General features: G+C 38.6%; 1 protein-coding gene across 1 annotated transcript; it reads right to left on the reverse strand.

The window, feature by feature from the left end:
* Nucleotides 1-227: 227 nt before the first annotated feature.
* Nucleotides 228-17,770, reverse strand: SAMM50 (SAMM50 sorting and assembly machinery component). Its single transcript, XM_055710806.1, has 15 exons — nt 17,617-17,770; nt 15,266-15,376; nt 13,799-13,900; nt 12,862-12,949; nt 11,647-11,753; nt 9,577-9,707; nt 9,280-9,367; nt 8,597-8,725; nt 7,741-7,812; nt 6,522-6,608; nt 4,031-4,101; nt 3,240-3,307; nt 2,257-2,403; nt 1,242-1,383; nt 228-440 (listed from the first exon to the last, which is right to left on the reverse strand). Exons 1-15 carry the CDS (start codon nt 17,635-17,637, stop codon nt 395-397), a joined length of 1,410 nt encoding a protein of 469 aa, XP_055566781.1. The 5' UTR covers nt 17,638-17,770; the 3' UTR covers nt 228-394.
* Nucleotides 17,771-17,850: the final 80 nt, after the last annotated feature.

Here is a 17,850-nt window from a genome sequence, read left to right on the forward strand (position 1 = left end):
CCCATATTCACACTTGGCCATCCCACCAGTTGTGAGAATTGTGGTTGGAAGACTGAAGGCTATGCAGGCCAATGACATCTATGATCATGCGAACCATATCCAAGAGCCAATTTCTGACACAACTCTAATATATTCAAGTAACAACAACACCTAAAGGCTGTAAGTCAAAGTAGCTAGAACCCTACAAACACCGTCCTCTTTGATAAGAATCAGAGATACAATGAACCTTTAGAGCATAATTCTTTAATGTAGTTTCTTGTGGAGTCTGAGAGGTAAATCATTCAGATGTGTATCTGTATTTCAAGAAAAAAGTTAGACCACACTGAGATACATTATAGTCTTGATTTCAATTACAGAACATGGTTTCATAAAATGATGTAAAAATGTTTCAGTATTATAGAAATCTGATTCCTGCTCCAAACTGAACACCATCACATATCCTGAAAAGAAACAAATAATAAACAATGTAAGTGATATGTAAGTTACTGATGAAATTAAAATCAATTCTCCCTATCCTCAATTTCCCAAGCTTTTCAATCTTTGGGAAGTTACAATACAAATACTAGCTGATAAAGGCTTTTTAAAATAAATACCCTGCCAATCTGTCATCCATATGGAGTATTCACATCTGCAAAGTAAAAACCATAGTTTTCAAATTGCCATTATTCACGTTTCACATGAATGACAAGTAGAAGCATAATCCAAGTCCTATACAAAATACAGAGTATCTCACAGAGTATTCACAGGCAAGAACAGGCTCCTTGAAGCTTTTTTTACTGTGTACTGTAATATTTGCTTGATGTAGGATAACTGGCTGCTAACAAATTAATTTGTTCTCCCTTTCTCTTTATAGTTAATCTTGTTTTTGTTTTTCAAGCAAAGATATTAAACTAGGTATTTATCTGATCATTTGATTTTGGAAGGCTCAAGAAAATCCCATGAGCTGTTTGAGCAATCATTTCACCTAAACAAAATCTGCTACACAGCTATTCATACATTTCAACAGCTGATCTCAAGTTTGAACTTTGAAACTTGACAAACACAGTCTTAAACCAAGAAGTACTGTGAAACCAACAGGAATACAGAGATCTGAAAGAAGAGTATCAAGTGCTGAAAAATCTCTAAATTGGCAAAGAGCAAACAAAATTAAAAGGCAGCAATTCTCTCTGACAAAACCAGACAGAAGTGCAGTAGCCTTTAAAACCAGTTAACACTTAACAAAATTGGTGTAAAAAACTAACCTGTCACCGGACTGTACTCCCATGGGGAAACAGTAGTTAAGCTCTAATCTAGCAATGTTTCCAAGTCGAAGCACTATGCCGGCACCGTAAGACCACCGGATATACTCTGCCAGCTTCTGCAGATGAGCTCTGGGACCATCACCTGAAAGCAAACCAGCAGCAGAACAAGCATCAAAGTTGACTGTCAGGGTGGTCAAAGGCTAACTGGGTTTTCAGAGCTAGAAGACACACTACTTAGGAGCATCTCCTGCAGATTCAAAATGTATGTACTACCCACAACTCTCAAATGCCAAGTACCTTGGACTCAAACTACTATGGTTTTGCTGGTTGATCTTCATTTCCCATCGCAGGGTACCTACTTGCATGAATCTGGAAACAAGTACCAAACACGTAAATGTCTTTAGTGAGTCTCTATTAGTTTTGAAGTTAATTAATCTGCTTTTCAATTGTGCATAAAGTGTTTCACTCCCCTACGGACGCCACCTCTCTTCCATCAAGCGAGGCAGACATCAAAGACTATATCCCAAAATTAACTGAAATTATATTGAAAAGTCATACACAATTGGTGATGGGAGAAAAAACCCCTGAAGGCACATCAGCTACCACACCCGCACCTACACTCTAATGCCACCACTTTTTATTTAGTTAATCCCAGTAAACACTGGAATCCCACTAAAACATCATCTTCCAATCTCCCTTCAGAACGGTGTAAGCAGCAGGTGTAAATCAATTACCACACTGGTCTCTGAACATCACCAATTCACAGATACTACTGTCACCACCCTAGCTCTCTTTTCCACAAGTTGTGCTAGACTTTCTGTAAAAAGCTAAAAAAATTACTGCCAATCTGTCAAATATACAAGTTAATAGCAGCAGCTTTTTGACAGGCACCAAAATATACATAGTAAACAAACTGCTTCTGAGTAAACAGGCACAGAACAGCTCTCATCATCTTTTTTACTTTTATATATGTAGACAAGCAGGTTTTGTTATATACAATTCTATCGAGTCTTACCATAATTGAGATTGCAGAGGTTTCCGGCATTAAGGAAGAAATGTGTTCGGAAAAGGTCTCCAAACCCTCCCCGGCCTGGCCGGAAAGGCAGAGGGGTGTACAGATGCAAGCCTCCAGCCCAGTAGGCTTCTCCTCCCAGGTAATCACCTATTTAGGTAAAATGTTGAGATAAAAACATTTACTGTGGAATATATTAAAAGAACCAGCTGTTAAAGGTATGAGAACGCATCCTTAAGTTGTTTTACATTGCACTTCTATCCTTTACAACTCTTGCCATTTGCTTCTAGCTCTCTCCAACCTCACCACTATCAAGTAAAAAAATTAACACTTACACAATTCTTTAAACCTACCAAGTGAAGTGCCCTTTTGCTTCATTCCCTCACTGGAACAGCCTGAGGCACACACCTACTTGTGGTTCATCAGAGACTACCTCCTGAACATCTCTGAAATACTTGCCTTCATTTTAAAAATGGGAAATTTATGCAATTAAGTAATTAGTTTTAAAATATACTGAATACTGAATCCACTGATAACAGCAGGTCATCAGCAGGGTAAGGAATAGAACTGAGGAAGCTTCTGGCTGTCAAAACACCTTTGTTCATCATGTAATCTTTCCCCTAAGCTCCCTGAACATATGCTGTATCACACAGAGATTGAACGTGACTGTTGCTATAACCATCATTCAGGAACTTTTTCAACTTGAAGACTGCTTACTAATTAAAGTGACATACTGCAAGTATGCAAGTCTGAACAACGCACTTGGTTTACAAAATTAGCTTATGGCTTAATGAAGAACTACTGGGCTTTATTCCATTGTGAACTAATATATAAGGACAGATCAAAGACATAACACTTCTCAGATTCAAAGTGCAGAATGAGTGCAATGATTTTTAAGATATACAAAGCTTGGGGACAGAACTGGAGACTGTCACACACTGATATTTACAGTATTGTCAGAGGAGCAGGATGTAAAAGTTTCAGACCTTCACTCTGCGGTCCAATGCTGTACATACTGAATCCACGCACACTTGTTGGTCCACCAAGGTAAAACCTAGTGAATACAGTCAAATTTAATTTAATGCTTCACTTGAAAGGATGTATTTGAAAATACCTAGCCATACCTCTAACATTGCTTTTCAGAGTTACAGGTAACTTTGTAACGCATTTAGTAAAGTCTATTTAAAGAAATACCAAAAATCATATCTAAATCTAAACCACGTATTTGCAAATAAATCAAAATAAATAGAAGTATTAAAAATAAAAATCAATCTTCCGTTACTTACAAAGATCAAAGCAGAAAGATTCTCAGCACCAAAGAATCAGAAATATTGTAGTTAAGATCTATCACATGTGAAGTTAACACCTAGTATTTACTGTAAATAAATGTAAGTCTAAATGATTTATTTAAACACAGGCATTAGAAGGCAAAATTGTCTAAAAAGCCACCGTAGCTACAATAGGCTTTACTTCTAAAAACACCTACAGTTTTACATATGCCTGACACAAAATTTTGCAGATAGTAAATATCATTTTGTAACGACAAATATTGGCAGGCAGAGATACCATGTAGCAAATCACAAATTTAGACTAACCTAATACAAAAATCAAAACCAGAAGGCATGGCTTGAATACTAACATGCAATTAAAGCTAACTAGAAACATTTTAATCTCCTCAGAACCAGAACTACTACTGCTTCTCTCTTCTACTATAGAGTTTTCTTTATACATTACCTGGGTTGACTGAAAAACATAAAGAAACATTTAAAGAACTTGCCTGTCAGCTATACTGGATGGCTTTTCTCCAATAGGTACTAGCATTCCACCCCAAAGAGATGCTGAAAATACCTTTGGAGAGAAAAAGAAGTTGTTTATTAATATGTATTACATAATTTCCCCAAAAACACTCTTAGTAAAATTTCATTGCTCAGTAACTGGCAGAGTTCTCATTAGTCTGACAAAGTTGCAGATGATCACAGCATACGCATGGATATCACACCATCAGTAATGGTATTTTCAGGGAACTCTTGATCATTGCTGCCCTCTTTCTTTCATATGGTGCTACATCTTGAAGAAGTCAATGCAGCAGATTTGAACCAAGTGCTGCTTTCACAATAGCTGAAGGGAACACTCATCAAGCTCCTATTTTCTTATGCATTTTCATGACTTTTTTTCATTTTCAAGAATACACTGCTGACATAAATTACTCCTGGCAATTTTAAACCCACAGGAGGCTAAGTCCAACGTATAGCTACCAAAAACCGTACAATTATTAACTGTCTGTAAATTAGCCTTATAATTAAATGAAACCACCTTCTGCAACTCCCTGTACTGACATCAAACACATATACTAACTAGTTATCTATACAGTAATTCTTGGGAGCTAATCACTATAATGAATACATTTAATCGCTTGCTGCCTGCGTACCAAGTAGAAGTACTACTGCCAGATGGTAAGATCTATTGTCAATACCTAGGCTGAAGGTATTGGATAATGTCTCTAATTTTACAGCACCCTCCTGCTACCTTCTGCCCTGAGAGTCCCCAGATGATACAAAATTTTGCAGATGATAAATACTGCCTGCCATTATCAGATATAAGCTCATCAGGCAGCGTACAGCATATGCAAAAGTCAGTTCCACGCAAGTCTACACTCATGAACAATGAGTGATAATAAAAGTATGTACACCATGTGATGAGACATGCTTCACTTTCACTCACAATGTAGGCATATTAGCAGTCATGGGAAAAAGCAAAGCCATGAAGCCATTAAATTATTTCATAGGAGAATACGCCATCTTTCTCAGCTGAAGGTCAGCAAATAAATGTAAGATGATTACAAGTACGCTTATCAGGCAACGCCCTTTCTTCCACCATATGGAAGGTGCAAATACAATGTAATAAGAAAGGGGTATAGCAAAGAGCCTTAAAATGCCCTTCTGTGTTGGCCTCGTTGGTCTAACCCAAGAACTTCATTGCACTGAGTCGCCTCAGAATAAAAGCAGGAAACAGCAGACTGACAGATCCTTCCAGCATCAATTGGTTAGTATCTGCACTATGGAAGTAGTTTGGAGTTTTTCAGTTGTACTGTTGGCATAATGTTAAGATTCTTCCAGTCTCCTAGAAGTTCTTCATCATTAGTGTACTTCTATAAAAACTATCAAGAGGTAGACATCTTCTCAATGCTTTTTTGTTTTTTGTCAGTATGTTGGGATGCAAATATTGTAACCCTCTGATTTTTTAATCTTCATAACAGAAGTTGCTGTTTAATTCCCCTTCAGCTATGAGACAAGAACTTACTGCACCATCTCCACGTGATGAAGAACTTCTTTCTAAATACAGACAGAAGTATTTCTAGGATATATTGAAATTCTGATTTCACTAAGCAGAAAAAAAATATTTCCACCCAATACTAGGTCTGTGCTGTTAAAGCCACTCGAAACTTAAGGTCTCTATGTTCTCATAAGCAGCTGAAGTTCTTTAAACATGAACTTGGAGTTATCCTGTCATTTCCTCTGAAAGAAATCTAGGTAGTATACACAAGAACTGCTCTGCCAACCAAACCCAGTCTTTAAGTGATGATATAGGAATTTATTTCAAAACCATGCAGTGACTGCAAACCAATGCACTAACACAGACACCACACCATAAAATCTGTGATGTGTTCTGCCTATGGGGTGGCAGACTGGGGTCTCATACAAACTTCTCATGGTAACATGTTTTTTTTATTGGAACTTAAGTTTTTCATTGTGCACAAAATGTTGTAGTGCAAGCTTAGCGTTGTAGTGAAATCAGTCTTCCCATTCTTTCCCAATAATTTTACATAGCAGAAATAATTACATGCCACGATACCAAAATTGGTAGTCATACATTCATAATTTACAATGACAAAAGAAATCTAAACCGTGATTAGTCAGAATATTCATAACCAAGGCTGTAATAAGTTTTTGAAAAATCACTCAAGAAAGATCACAAAGAACAGACATGCCCAACATTACTTCTGAAAGGAAAAGAGTTCATATGGTTAACTGTCAAACAAGCTGTTCTTTCCAGAATGCCCACTTCTCACGTGACTGCACATGCCAGGAACATCAGGTTAAAAATAAGAGGCTTTCACTTTCAAAAAAACAAATCAAGATATCTATGCCATCCATCTTTTACTTCCACAATCTTTTTCTAACCCATGGTGAAAAATCATCATAGACACAGATTCAATAATCTAATTTGCTAACTCAGATTAATTACTAAAATATCCTTAAAAAAATTACCGAATCCCAGATGAGTTGCTTATTCAACTGAAATTCAAAATCCTCTTTCAGAAAGCTCACGTCTCCACCTGTATAGCCAGCCAACTCCTGTAAAGACATGTTTATGAAAGCTGTAATGGATATTACACGTTTCTTCTCTCTAACGGTTCATCATATCTGCATCAGCATAGGCAGTGTTTTCTGTACAAGAAATACAGATATACTGGTATGGAAAGACAACAGAATTTTGGGTCAATGAAAAACCACGCATGACCCTCAGAACAACGAGCTGCATTTTTCTCTTCCAAATAATAAATCAAGGTATTGCTTTCTAAGCCATTTTGTATATGACAGCAAAATAAAATGGAGCAGGAAAATTCAGCACCCAAAATCAAAACTCTTACTGTATTTACCTAGACCGAATAAGATTTCAAATGTACTAAAGCAGGGCTGAAGACCCAGACAGTTGCATTCCACCAATGCAATTTGAAAATAACAAGTGAAGTGACTGAATCAGTGTTAGAGGCAGCATCTAACAAATAATTTGTTATCTAAACCCTGAATTATAACCACCTTTCTGACTTAGAATACTTCACTGTTGCTTACAGGAACAGTAGCACTTAAAAGAGTCCCAATGGCATTTCAAAACAATCTGCTTCTAAAGCATCGCAGAAGTTAATGCTTCTGAAGTCTTAACCCATACAATAGAAAAGCCAGCTTTTCTAAAAGCTCTGAAACTAGTAAGAGTGAAAAACATTTTCTGTGCCAAAATGATTCATGTGTATGGCGTTGAGAGTTCTTTTTACCCCGTCTCTCATTTTTAATTCTAAGACTTACAAACTTTGTAAGTAGCAACAGGACCACGGTCTGGTAGTCTCACATTACAGTGTTAGAAAACAAGGACTAATATCTACTGGAAAGTGTAGAGTAAATACTGTAAGGGATAATATATCTCAGTAAGTAAATAATTTAATGCTAATGGCAAGATAAAATGGCGGTGCTGTTTGACCAAATGGTATACAAATGAAAATTTGCCATCATAAAAAAGGTTTCATGATTTTAAGTGTCACACACTGTAAAAATAAAAAGTAAATACCGGTCATCACTGTCTCCTAGTCAATTTACGATTGAATTCTATCTTTAGACATTTCTAAGATGAACATCAATTAGGTAAATTAAGACTTACTCAAACACACTTACAGATATAAATACAGTAATAGCATAAGTCACTTAATACTACCTGATTAATTTTCAGCAAAGCCCCTCGTCTTGGCAAGATTGAGGAGTTCCGGGAATCAATTACCATGGCATGCTGAAAAAAAAAAATAAATCAAAAAAATATTTTTAGGTTCTCATATCTGTTGAATACCACAGAGTGACACTAGTATTTTCCTTCAAAACCTGTGCAAACAGTGGAAGACAACCACAGCTCCAGCTAAGGCTAGTGCAGCTTCACAGATCTGCGAATAATGTAGAATCACAGAATCATTTAGGTTGGAAAAGACCTTTAAGATCATCAAGTCCAACTGTTAACCCAGGACCTACAGACTAACTTAGTTTTGAATTTAGAGGCTACATGAAATGCATACATTTGTATCTTTTGGGCATGGTACACACCAGAAATACAGCAGCAACAATGCCCCAGTGTAAATCATCAATTTTGTGACAGTAACCTGCAAATCGTTTATCTCCTACAATTTCTAAGCTACAAGTTAAAGATGGCAAGTGACCAAAAACTACTATAGGTAGGAAAGAATATTTACAAAGGGCACAGCAACTCTAGGATGAGGAAATTTACTGATCTCATCTTCCAGAAAATAAGACAATTGTGCAAAAAGAGATAGCAGATGAGACAGAAGGAGGCCCTGCAGAAAGAACAAGCCAGCCTATGCCACAGTCAAAACGCAAGAGCCAACTATGAAAATACGTTTTCTCTCTGGACCTCCTGGATGGCTCTGTGTGAATGACCAAACACAGCAAAAGATGTCTGAAGTAAAACACAGTACCCACTAAGACAAAAAGCTCCTTCGGTTCATTCGTAAGTATTAGATGACTCAAAATAATGTGTTTTAAAAATTATCATGAAAAAGTCTTACAGAGAGAGAGGATTTAAGAGAGTGTCCGCTTTCTTCTCGAACAGAAAAGGATGCTGTTCTAGCAAGGCAGCCAAGCTCTCTCCACACGCCCTCCCACTTCAGTGTGTGATTCGTCTTCCAGATTGGAAACTACAAATGAAGAATTAAGTAAGAAATTTAAAAAAATCTTGCTACAAAATTAAAATAAACATTTCCTTGAAAAATCTTTCTCTCTGAAGTTTTTTTATAAGATTCTATGCTTTTTCTTTCCAAGCTTCTTGGATCTGAGAGAAACCCTTTTTCATTTCAGAGTAATACTAATTCTGCTCCAGCCAAGAGAGTTTCTCCAAGTAGGTACACACTACTTAATCCAACCCAAATGAAAAGTATCTTGAATTGGGCTGATAAAGTGAGCTAGGCAACAAGCTGCCTCTCTGAAATCACACTTTAAACATTAAAATTTGGAGAAAAACACACTGGTATTTTTATATGGCCAAAATAAGATTGAATTCTAGCAGAAAGACTAAGGTGTATTACTTCTGTCATTTTAAAATTGTTGACCTCTTTCAAATAATGACAAGTTAGCCCTGTGCACAAGTGTCTCAATCATTAAAAAAGTAAACCAAATATTTGTGAAAGCCAACTGTGACCCGAATTAAATCTAAATGAAGCATGTGTTCCACAAACCCTTGTGCTACACTTACATTGAATTCTGTTGAAATTCCTCTATCCGTTTCACGAAGAGAGCTCCAAGGGAACTGTCCAGTTACTTTATACAGGTTAACTGAAAAACTGAAACACAACATTACTGGTAGGTTTGAAAGTGAAACTATGTAATTAAGTGGAGGTTTATCACAAAAACTTAAGAAACTAGCTCTGCTACATTATTAACAGACCCTCAGGAAAGAAATACATTTAATTATTACTCACTGGAAGATCTTATTAATTGTTTTATATTCCTTCACTAAAAAAAGAGTAGTACTCAAAAATGCATCCCTTACTTTCTTTCAAAGTTTCCAGGCTGTGGTTTGAAGAATGACAGGCCATATGAAGTTTCCTTTGTTCCATAGGAGAACTGGAAGGTTACCTTTTCTGCACGTCCAAAGAGATTTGGGAACTTGAGCCCAAGTACCTATAGAAAATAAAAAAACCCCTCACAGCATTTCACAGTTTGTTGTCTTGCACCTTAACCATATGCTGAACGCAAGCATATCTATGATGAGAATGAAAAATGAAGACATTAAAAATAGCTGCAATTGAATGTGTTTTTCTTGTAAGTTAGATTTCTCTTTGCACTGGCAGCAAAAGCCATCACAACAGCACAAGTTACAGTTAACCATCCACTTTTTATTGCTGTCCAGTAGCTACTGACTTCATCTGCATTCTTGGTGTACCATCAGTACTGCTATTACGTCACGAAAAATATCCCAGCCAGTCTCAAAGCCCAGGAGAATAAGTCTTTGGCATAATAAGCAGCTGCTCTACCAACTGCAGACTTTCCAGCTGATCATCAGGAAAAGTACCCATCAGGTAGGGTTCATTGGAACCTCAGCAATAACCCAATGGAAAATTATCAGTACAGAGCCACTTCTCCATATTTTATTTCTAGTAACAAGATACTCTTGCAATCAGTCCTGACGGCACTACAACATACCATTACAATTCTCCAGAAACTAGTCAAACACTTCGGCCTGTTCCAACATAAATTTCTTACATCCCTTTGGCAGTACTTGGCCCTTTGGCAGAAAGGATAGGGCAGGTTTCCTCCAAGCACGGACACTATGAGGACTGTTCTATTGTGGAGTGCTCTATTCTAAAAGAACATAAAAAAGCTACCAAATCCTGACTGCCTTTGTCTAACAGCTATTGGAAGCAAAACAGTCACCTGAACTTTGTGATGATGGCTACTATGCAATTATCCAACTAACCAGAAAGGGCTATTAGGATGAAATACTAGATCTATAGGCTTCAGATGAATTTTAGGCATTAGAATAAATGTCAAATCTATTCAACTTTTCAGGAAACAATCTCTGCTGCCAATACCAGCATGTAAGAGTCATGCTTTTACATCACTCAAGTGTTTTGCTTTGCTGTAGAATTAAAATCAAATGTAAGGGGAAGCTGAGCACAAAAGAAACCAAAGTAGCTTTCAGGCTGTTTTCAAAGATACTAGAACCAACGAGGAGGACTCCCCACTGGTTTCATTTGGGTCATGATGCTCTGGACATTGCTCTTAGCAGCAGAGCTGCATAAGCAGCTCTCAACTCACTAATTTCCTATTCTCCTTGCACCTACAAAATACCATCACCTGAGTCATACAGAATCTTATCCAGGTTAAAAATACCTCTAAGAAGAAAAGGATGAGTCCCTTGATCTGGCTTATCTACCAGTCCCAGGCACAGCTGCACTGTGCACATGAGAAGGTAGGAAGGGTGCAAGAATGAGCACCTGAAAGCACCATCTGCTTACACCAGCACTTCTGTTAAAAGGACATTAACAGAACAGCAGCATGGCTGTTACTTTTTTGTGCCAACTGGTAAACATTTTTCACACAAGATTTTTAATGTGATGCATCCTTAACTGAATCCAGTGGGGAACAAGTTCCACTGTTTATATGGTTCTAGGAAACCTTGCCCTTTGCAGCTCAGAATAAATGGTATTGGGCTAAAACAGTGAAAAACAAGAACAATTTTTAAGTCATATACAAAGCATTTCAACTGAGAAGAAAAACACTTTAAATAGATCTCACAGAAACTAAATGCTAAACTCCTTACTAATTGCTCCAGTAGACAAAGCATCTTAAACATTATCAAGAAATAACGTAAATCATTTTAAGAATTAACATACCGAGTTGGAAGTTACAGCATTCTTCCCTAGCTCAAAATAGGCTTTTGCTAAATGAAAGCCTGACTAATACAAAGACTCTTTAGAGACAAGGGTCTGGCCAAGCCTCAGTAAAGCTGGATCAAGAAAATAATTTGGCTTGGTTCACCAAATTCCTTGCTAGGTTTGAAACACAAAAGACAGACAAATATCAAAATGAATTAATAATTATTTGAAATTATCCATACCATACTGCCTTCATTGTTGCCAACCATAGTGTTATAACTTCCAGTTAGTCTTCTCAGCTCTGTTACCTCAAAAGTTACATCTAAACCATTTGGAAGGGCATCATCTCCTACATAAACAAAAAAAAGTATGTTATCTTTAAAGAGATATTCAAAAACCACAGAAGGTGACTTGAATTACTTGAAAACTGGTTGAATTAAATTACAATAAAAGTCCACATTACAAAGAAAAATGGCTTGAGAAAAAGATGTCCTTTGGATATGAGTGGATACATGCCATCATAGCATGCCTGGCTTTAATCATCAACATGTTAGTTTAATTATGAAATAGTTAACACCTGTTTGCTACTTACCCACTAAAAACAAAAGATGTACACAACTTCTTATATTAGAATAAACAGAAATTAAAAACATGGCAAGAACAATGCTATCACTAGGGCAGGGCTCCCAGCATTTTGCAGGTAAGTGCTGATCAACAGAAACCACCCAGTTCCCTCAGGGCTCTGGCTATGGCAGCTGTTCCAAAACACACCCGTCAAGGGTACCTAATTCTCCTTGAAGCAAATGGGACAGAATCCCATCACCAGCAACCTGTGGGACTGCAATGCATTTCCTTCTCAGAAACACAACTTCCCTCTCTGCTGAAGAGAACAACAATGAGTTTGAAAAGCAGCCACAAGCCTGGGAATACCAACTGAGCGTTACTGTGAAGCCTGCACACATTCAACTGCCCCATATGTCATACAAGCCAATTTTTATGCACAAGCACTGATCCAGTTACTAGCATTTCCTTAAGCACCAAGGATGTGCTGATATAATGTCAGTAATGGGATGTGTAATACATGGAAGTACAGGACACATCTTCAAGTTTTTCCTCAAGTGTTCCTCTGAAACTCCGGACTGAGAGATGTGTACTTTAATTATTTTAGTGCTGGAAATACACTCATTTTTGCATGTATACAAGTAGTATTTATATACACACACGTATACACAGACACATATGCAAGTACATCTTCATAAGGATAATGGATGTAGACACATACATTCATATATGTAGCACACCTAAACGTACATGTGAGATATGTAAAAGTATATGAGAAAGTAAGTTATATACACAAAAAATGTCCAACCTCTTACACGGGGAAATATAAATTATAAGCAAGCACGTGTCCATATGTGTGTGAGAAAACAGGTGAGGATTCATGAGGCGATACATACCTTGACAGGTATCAATCAGAACATCTACATGTCTAAAGATTCCTAGACGAAGCAACTTTTCACGCGCTTCATGTGATTTTCTCATCACCTACAGGATGAGACAAGTAGCTTAGTCATGGAATCATGGAATAATTTGGGTTGGAAGGGACCTCCAAAGATCATCTACTCCACTTGAGTCTTTCAGGTTACCCAAAAAATAACTAGGATAAAATAGTTAAAATGCAGCTAAGTTATACAATATTCACAGATTTTGTGTACAAAGACACATATATGTGCCTTCAAAACATATCACAGCCACTTTTAACACTTGAATTGATAAATAAATTAAACCCAGAGCATCTGGCTTAATTCCTACCTTTTGCTAGTATGCTTCCTAATTGTTTTAATATTTAAACCTATGACTCAAACAGGTTTCAGCAGTTAAAACTTATACACCTATTTACAGGCCCCATGCTTTTGGTAAAAAACCCAAACACCCTAATCTGTTTAAATGTAGACCAATTTACAGGTCTAATTGCCAGCCATACTCCAGAAGGAGTCACCACCTAAAAGTGGAAGGACGTACAGCCTAACTCACACTTTGACCCATTGTGGAGATTGGTATCAATCATCTGTGCTGAGATCCAGTAATTCATCTTTAGCAAATTAACTGAAAATGTCACCTGCACGGTTAGCAATTCTCAAATGGGAGGAATGAAGCTGAGAAAGTATCTGAGAGTACTGTTAGCCACCTCACAACGTGAGCTGAACAAATCAGAAAATGCAGGACCTGCCAGTATTTCATATTTAAGTTTGGCTTTCATATCACAAGATCAGAATCATCATAAGACTTGACAAAGTTGCCCCACATCTGAAGGGAGTCTCCCAAAAGCAGGAAAAAGAGAAAATAGTAACCTGAATTTTTAAACAGGAGGTCTGATACTACTACAGTACTTACATCAATGAGATTTTTAGCCTTGAAAACATCAGAGATTTCATACATTATAATGTCATCTTTGGTCCTTCCAAGTCCTTCGAAGTGCACATGCTGAACTACCACCTAAACAGAACAGATGTTTAAACACAAATACTTAATTTGAATCTAATAACGAGTATCAAAAATCACCAACACACAAAAAAATATTGTTGTCCAAATGAAAAAACATATAGATTCCTAGGATAGTCACTGCTAACCTACATTATCAGAAATCAGTGCTACTGACAATCGTGGAAAGTTGTTCCCTTAACATGAAAATTAAAGAAAAAAGAACTCTAACACCAAAGCTAATACTGGTTGTAACAGAAGAGACAGTAACAAACTGTAGCTGATGGGATTTTAGTCATAAGTGTTGTAAGGACAAATAAAGTCACTGCAGAAATCACACCCAGATATTAAGACACATTAAGACAAAACGTAGTTAGTCATTTCTTGTATCAGCTACACATAAGCAAAGAGTTAAAGGAAAAAACAAATCAACCATCAAGCCATAAATATTTAAACTAACTATTACAATTATCACTGCCACTGGAGCATTCTAGTTTAAAATGCACATTAAGATCACTTCCATTATGAGGTTTTATATTTTCTTGAAATCATTCATCTTTTATATAATCATCTGAGGTAATTTTATCTTAAAAATCACAACACACTCCAAGTTAGCTGGTACAAATAGACTACAGCGATTGCATTTCCCTTATTTTTTCAACCTTTTCAGTGTATACAATTTTAGGAGTAGGTGTAAAAAATAACAACTGCAAATGTTTCATGTATTCACTTATAATAAAAACAGCAGAATAAGAGCAACCTAGCATTACTGCAAATTGCTTAAAGAAACCTATCAGAATATATCCATAATCAAATAAAATCATTATTACCAAGCTTCTAGTGAGTGTGATTCTGAATAGCACAAAGGAAAGGAAAATTTTAAAAAGATAACAGTTGTTATCTCACCTCTCTAGCCTGGCTAAATATATCATGGGCCATGACAGACATGCTCTTACATGTAAAATACAAACAAACAAGTTACCATCCTCTGCTGAATTTAGTATTTCCCTCAGCAACATAATTCATGTTGGTGGCATTTTACCCGAAGCTGGCTAATACTGCACTCTAGCAGATTAAGGACAGTTGCTTTGTTTGCACCTAAGCGGTGTTGCAGAAGCAGTAATCTCTTATGAGAGAGAGGTGAAAGCAGCATCTGGAAACAAGTCTAGTAACTCAAAGCTGAATTCTAGTAACAACTGCGGTACGGAAAAAAAATAAATAACAGAGACTAGACAACATCAGATTAAACTCACAGCATTAAATTTAATTCTTCCATATCTCAAACCATAATTTAGAAAGCTCACTTAGGAAAAACATGCAAGCAAGGGTGTCAAGGCATTTCTCTTGAGAAAAAAATGAGCATGTTGTACAGGTACTTACATCTTTGTTTTCGAGAATTTCCTGCTTGGCCTCAGGTTCAACTTCAACCAGTTCAGCTTCCTCTCCCAAGGCACCAAAGTCTGGCCCACCCATTGGAAGAGGCTCCAAGCTCTGAAAGCATAAAAGAAAACTGCATTTAATATGGTATGTGGATTTATGATTTATGCCTTTTGCAAAGGAAAAAAATGTATTGTTCTTGATACTGTGCTTGTTCAGATCCTAAGGGGAAAAAAAGCAAAAGAGAAGAACCCAAATGAGGGGAACGACCAGCACACTTGCTACCTACCTGCTTGCTGAATTTTTTAACGATAGCTGAATAGCTTCCATGCCAAATGATTTCTCAAAAATACTTTGCACTTTTCACAAAATAACCTTATTTTTAAGGCATGCTTCCTATTTTATCTTTTAAAAAAAAAAAAAATCTAAAAAATCAGGGTGCCACTACTTAGTTTGGGTTTTGGGGAGGGAGAGGAGTGTTAATGTTGAACAATAAAAAAAAACCAAAAGGTGTTCTCAGCATGTTACTTCACATATATTTATATGTTTTTATATTTTAATATTTCCTTTAAAAGTAACCTTCCAAGTAACACTCAAGAACCTCAGTCCCTATCCATCAGAAGTGTGCATTTTAATCAAAGTGGTTTCCAGCACAGCATGGCTTTATTTACTATACCTGAAAGAGTCCTAGAATAAGACTTATCAGAAAATAAAGGATTCAAGCATGAATGAGCAGAGGGTTACCTGCAAAAGCAGAGGTCAGGATTGGATAACTCTGTAAATCTACTTTTAGTCTTAAGTGACTAATGCAGTACTTGCCGTATTATGTAGGGATAGTTGTTTTGCTGGAATAGTAAATTGCTATTACATATCAGAATCAAGTTAAATGAGGACACAATACTCTCTCACTCCCAGTAATTTTCAGGCAAACATGAAACGCTCTGCATCCACACAATATTGTGTATCAGTTTATACTACAGATGGATACAAAACCCAAGCATACAAGAAAAAAAAATTTTAAACCAAAATTAAATTAGTCATGGTAATGAGATACTCTGGAGCCTTTACAAGCACCCGGCAGCTGTCCCTCAGTCTAATGAAACACTATGTAAAAGCCTGCTGCTTTTCAACCGGCTCACAGAAAAGACTTAATTGTACCTGGGATCTTGAGGAGTCACCCAGATCATTCTCAGACTCCAAATAAGTCAGTCACTCATTAATCATTCCTGAATTATCTACATCACAATTTTAAACACCCCTGTGCCGGCTCCCCACGGTTACTTTAAGGGGCAAGCACTTTTAAGTTCACAAGGTCTTAACATTTGCTCTGCAATTCCTCTGCTTTACAGTCAACAGCACTGCTGACCTTTTTCTGCGTTACACTGATATAGCCTAACTCTCTCACAACCTGTTTTACACATGCTCCTACACTTTTCCATAAAACAGACTGCTCAATCCAGAATATCCTGAGAAATGCTTCTCTAATAAAGCCTTGAGGCATGGAGAACCCACTGCCTTCCTAAAGTACTTCAGAGCCTACGTATCCTTACTCTTTGAAATTATTTTCTGATAGTTAAAACACAATTTTCCTGTTGCCATTACAAACGCTACTTCTTGTCCTATCTGAACAAACACTTAAACCTTTAAGCTGCTTCTTTAAGCAATGGTATATGGATTTGGAGAGTCACGTAGCTCATCAGGATGGTCTCCAAGTGCTTCAGGGTGTGAGACAGGGCAGAGCTCTTTAAGCAACACCGCTGTTTACCAGGGAAGTGCAAACCTACAACCTCCACTTCTCACCGTGCTGCCTGCAGCTGTGGGGCAGTTTCTCATTGCTTAGTGGTTTGGGTGTTTAGGGGGGTATTTGTTGGTTGTTTTGGGGTTTTTTTCTATTTTGATTCCTACAGCCAGGCTCTCTCCAGGCCCCTGCGGCAAGGTCAGCCCCGACCGTCGCCAGGAAGGCAGGAAAGTTCCGGGAAGGGAGGGCCAGGCCCCTCCAAGCACGGCGGCGGCCGAGCCCGTGCCCGGCTGGGTCCCTACCCCGCCGCCTGCCACCAGCCCGGCCCCGCGCAGGCCCCCGGCCGGACAGCGCTTACCGGCCCGGCTGCCACCCAAGCCTACGTGGGGAACCTCGGGCAAGTCAGGGCACGGCACGGCGGCCCGATCCTGGTCCCAGCCCCAGCGGCCCGGCGCTCGCCCCCGCCCCGAGCCTGGCCCGAAGGTCGCTGAGGCCGTGCTCTCCCCTCAGGCCGTGCTCTCCCCTCAGCGACCTTCGGGCCAGGCCCCGGGCGGGGGCGAGCGCCGGGCCGCTCTCCGGCGAGCCCCTCCCCGCAGCCCCACGGTGCGGCGCTTACCCGTGCGTACACGGTGCCCATGGCGGCAAGGGGAGGCGGCGGCCGGGAGCAGCGGGACCGTGCGAAGCGGGAGCCGCCGCCGCTTCAAGGCCGCGACACGGGGGCGGCCATGACAGGTAGCCCCGCCCTGCCTCCCATTGGCCGCAGGAGCGGGAAGAGGCGGGTGCTTCCTCGCGGTGAGAGGGCGCGCATGCGCGATGGGGGGCGCGCTCCGCCGCGAAAGGGCGGGCAGGA

This window comes from Falco cherrug, chromosome 5 (assembly GCF_023634085.1).
Source record: "Falco cherrug isolate bFalChe1 chromosome 5, bFalChe1.pri, whole genome shotgun sequence".
In the NCBI taxonomy this organism is placed as follows: Eukaryota; Metazoa; Chordata; class Aves; order Falconiformes; family Falconidae; genus Falco; species Falco cherrug.

Coding starts and splice junctions, on each gene's coding strand:
- SAMM50 (XM_055710806.1), bottom strand. CDS start 17,637: ATGGGCACCGTGTACGCACGG. Junction 13,901..15,265: donor AAATTCTCGAAAACAAAGAT/GTAAGTACCTGT, acceptor TGTTCTGTTTAG/GTGGTAGTTCAGCATGTGCA. Junction 8,726..9,279: donor GAATTTCAACAGAATTCAAT/GTAAGTGTAGCA, acceptor CTTCATTTGTAG/TTTCCAATCTGGAAGACGAA.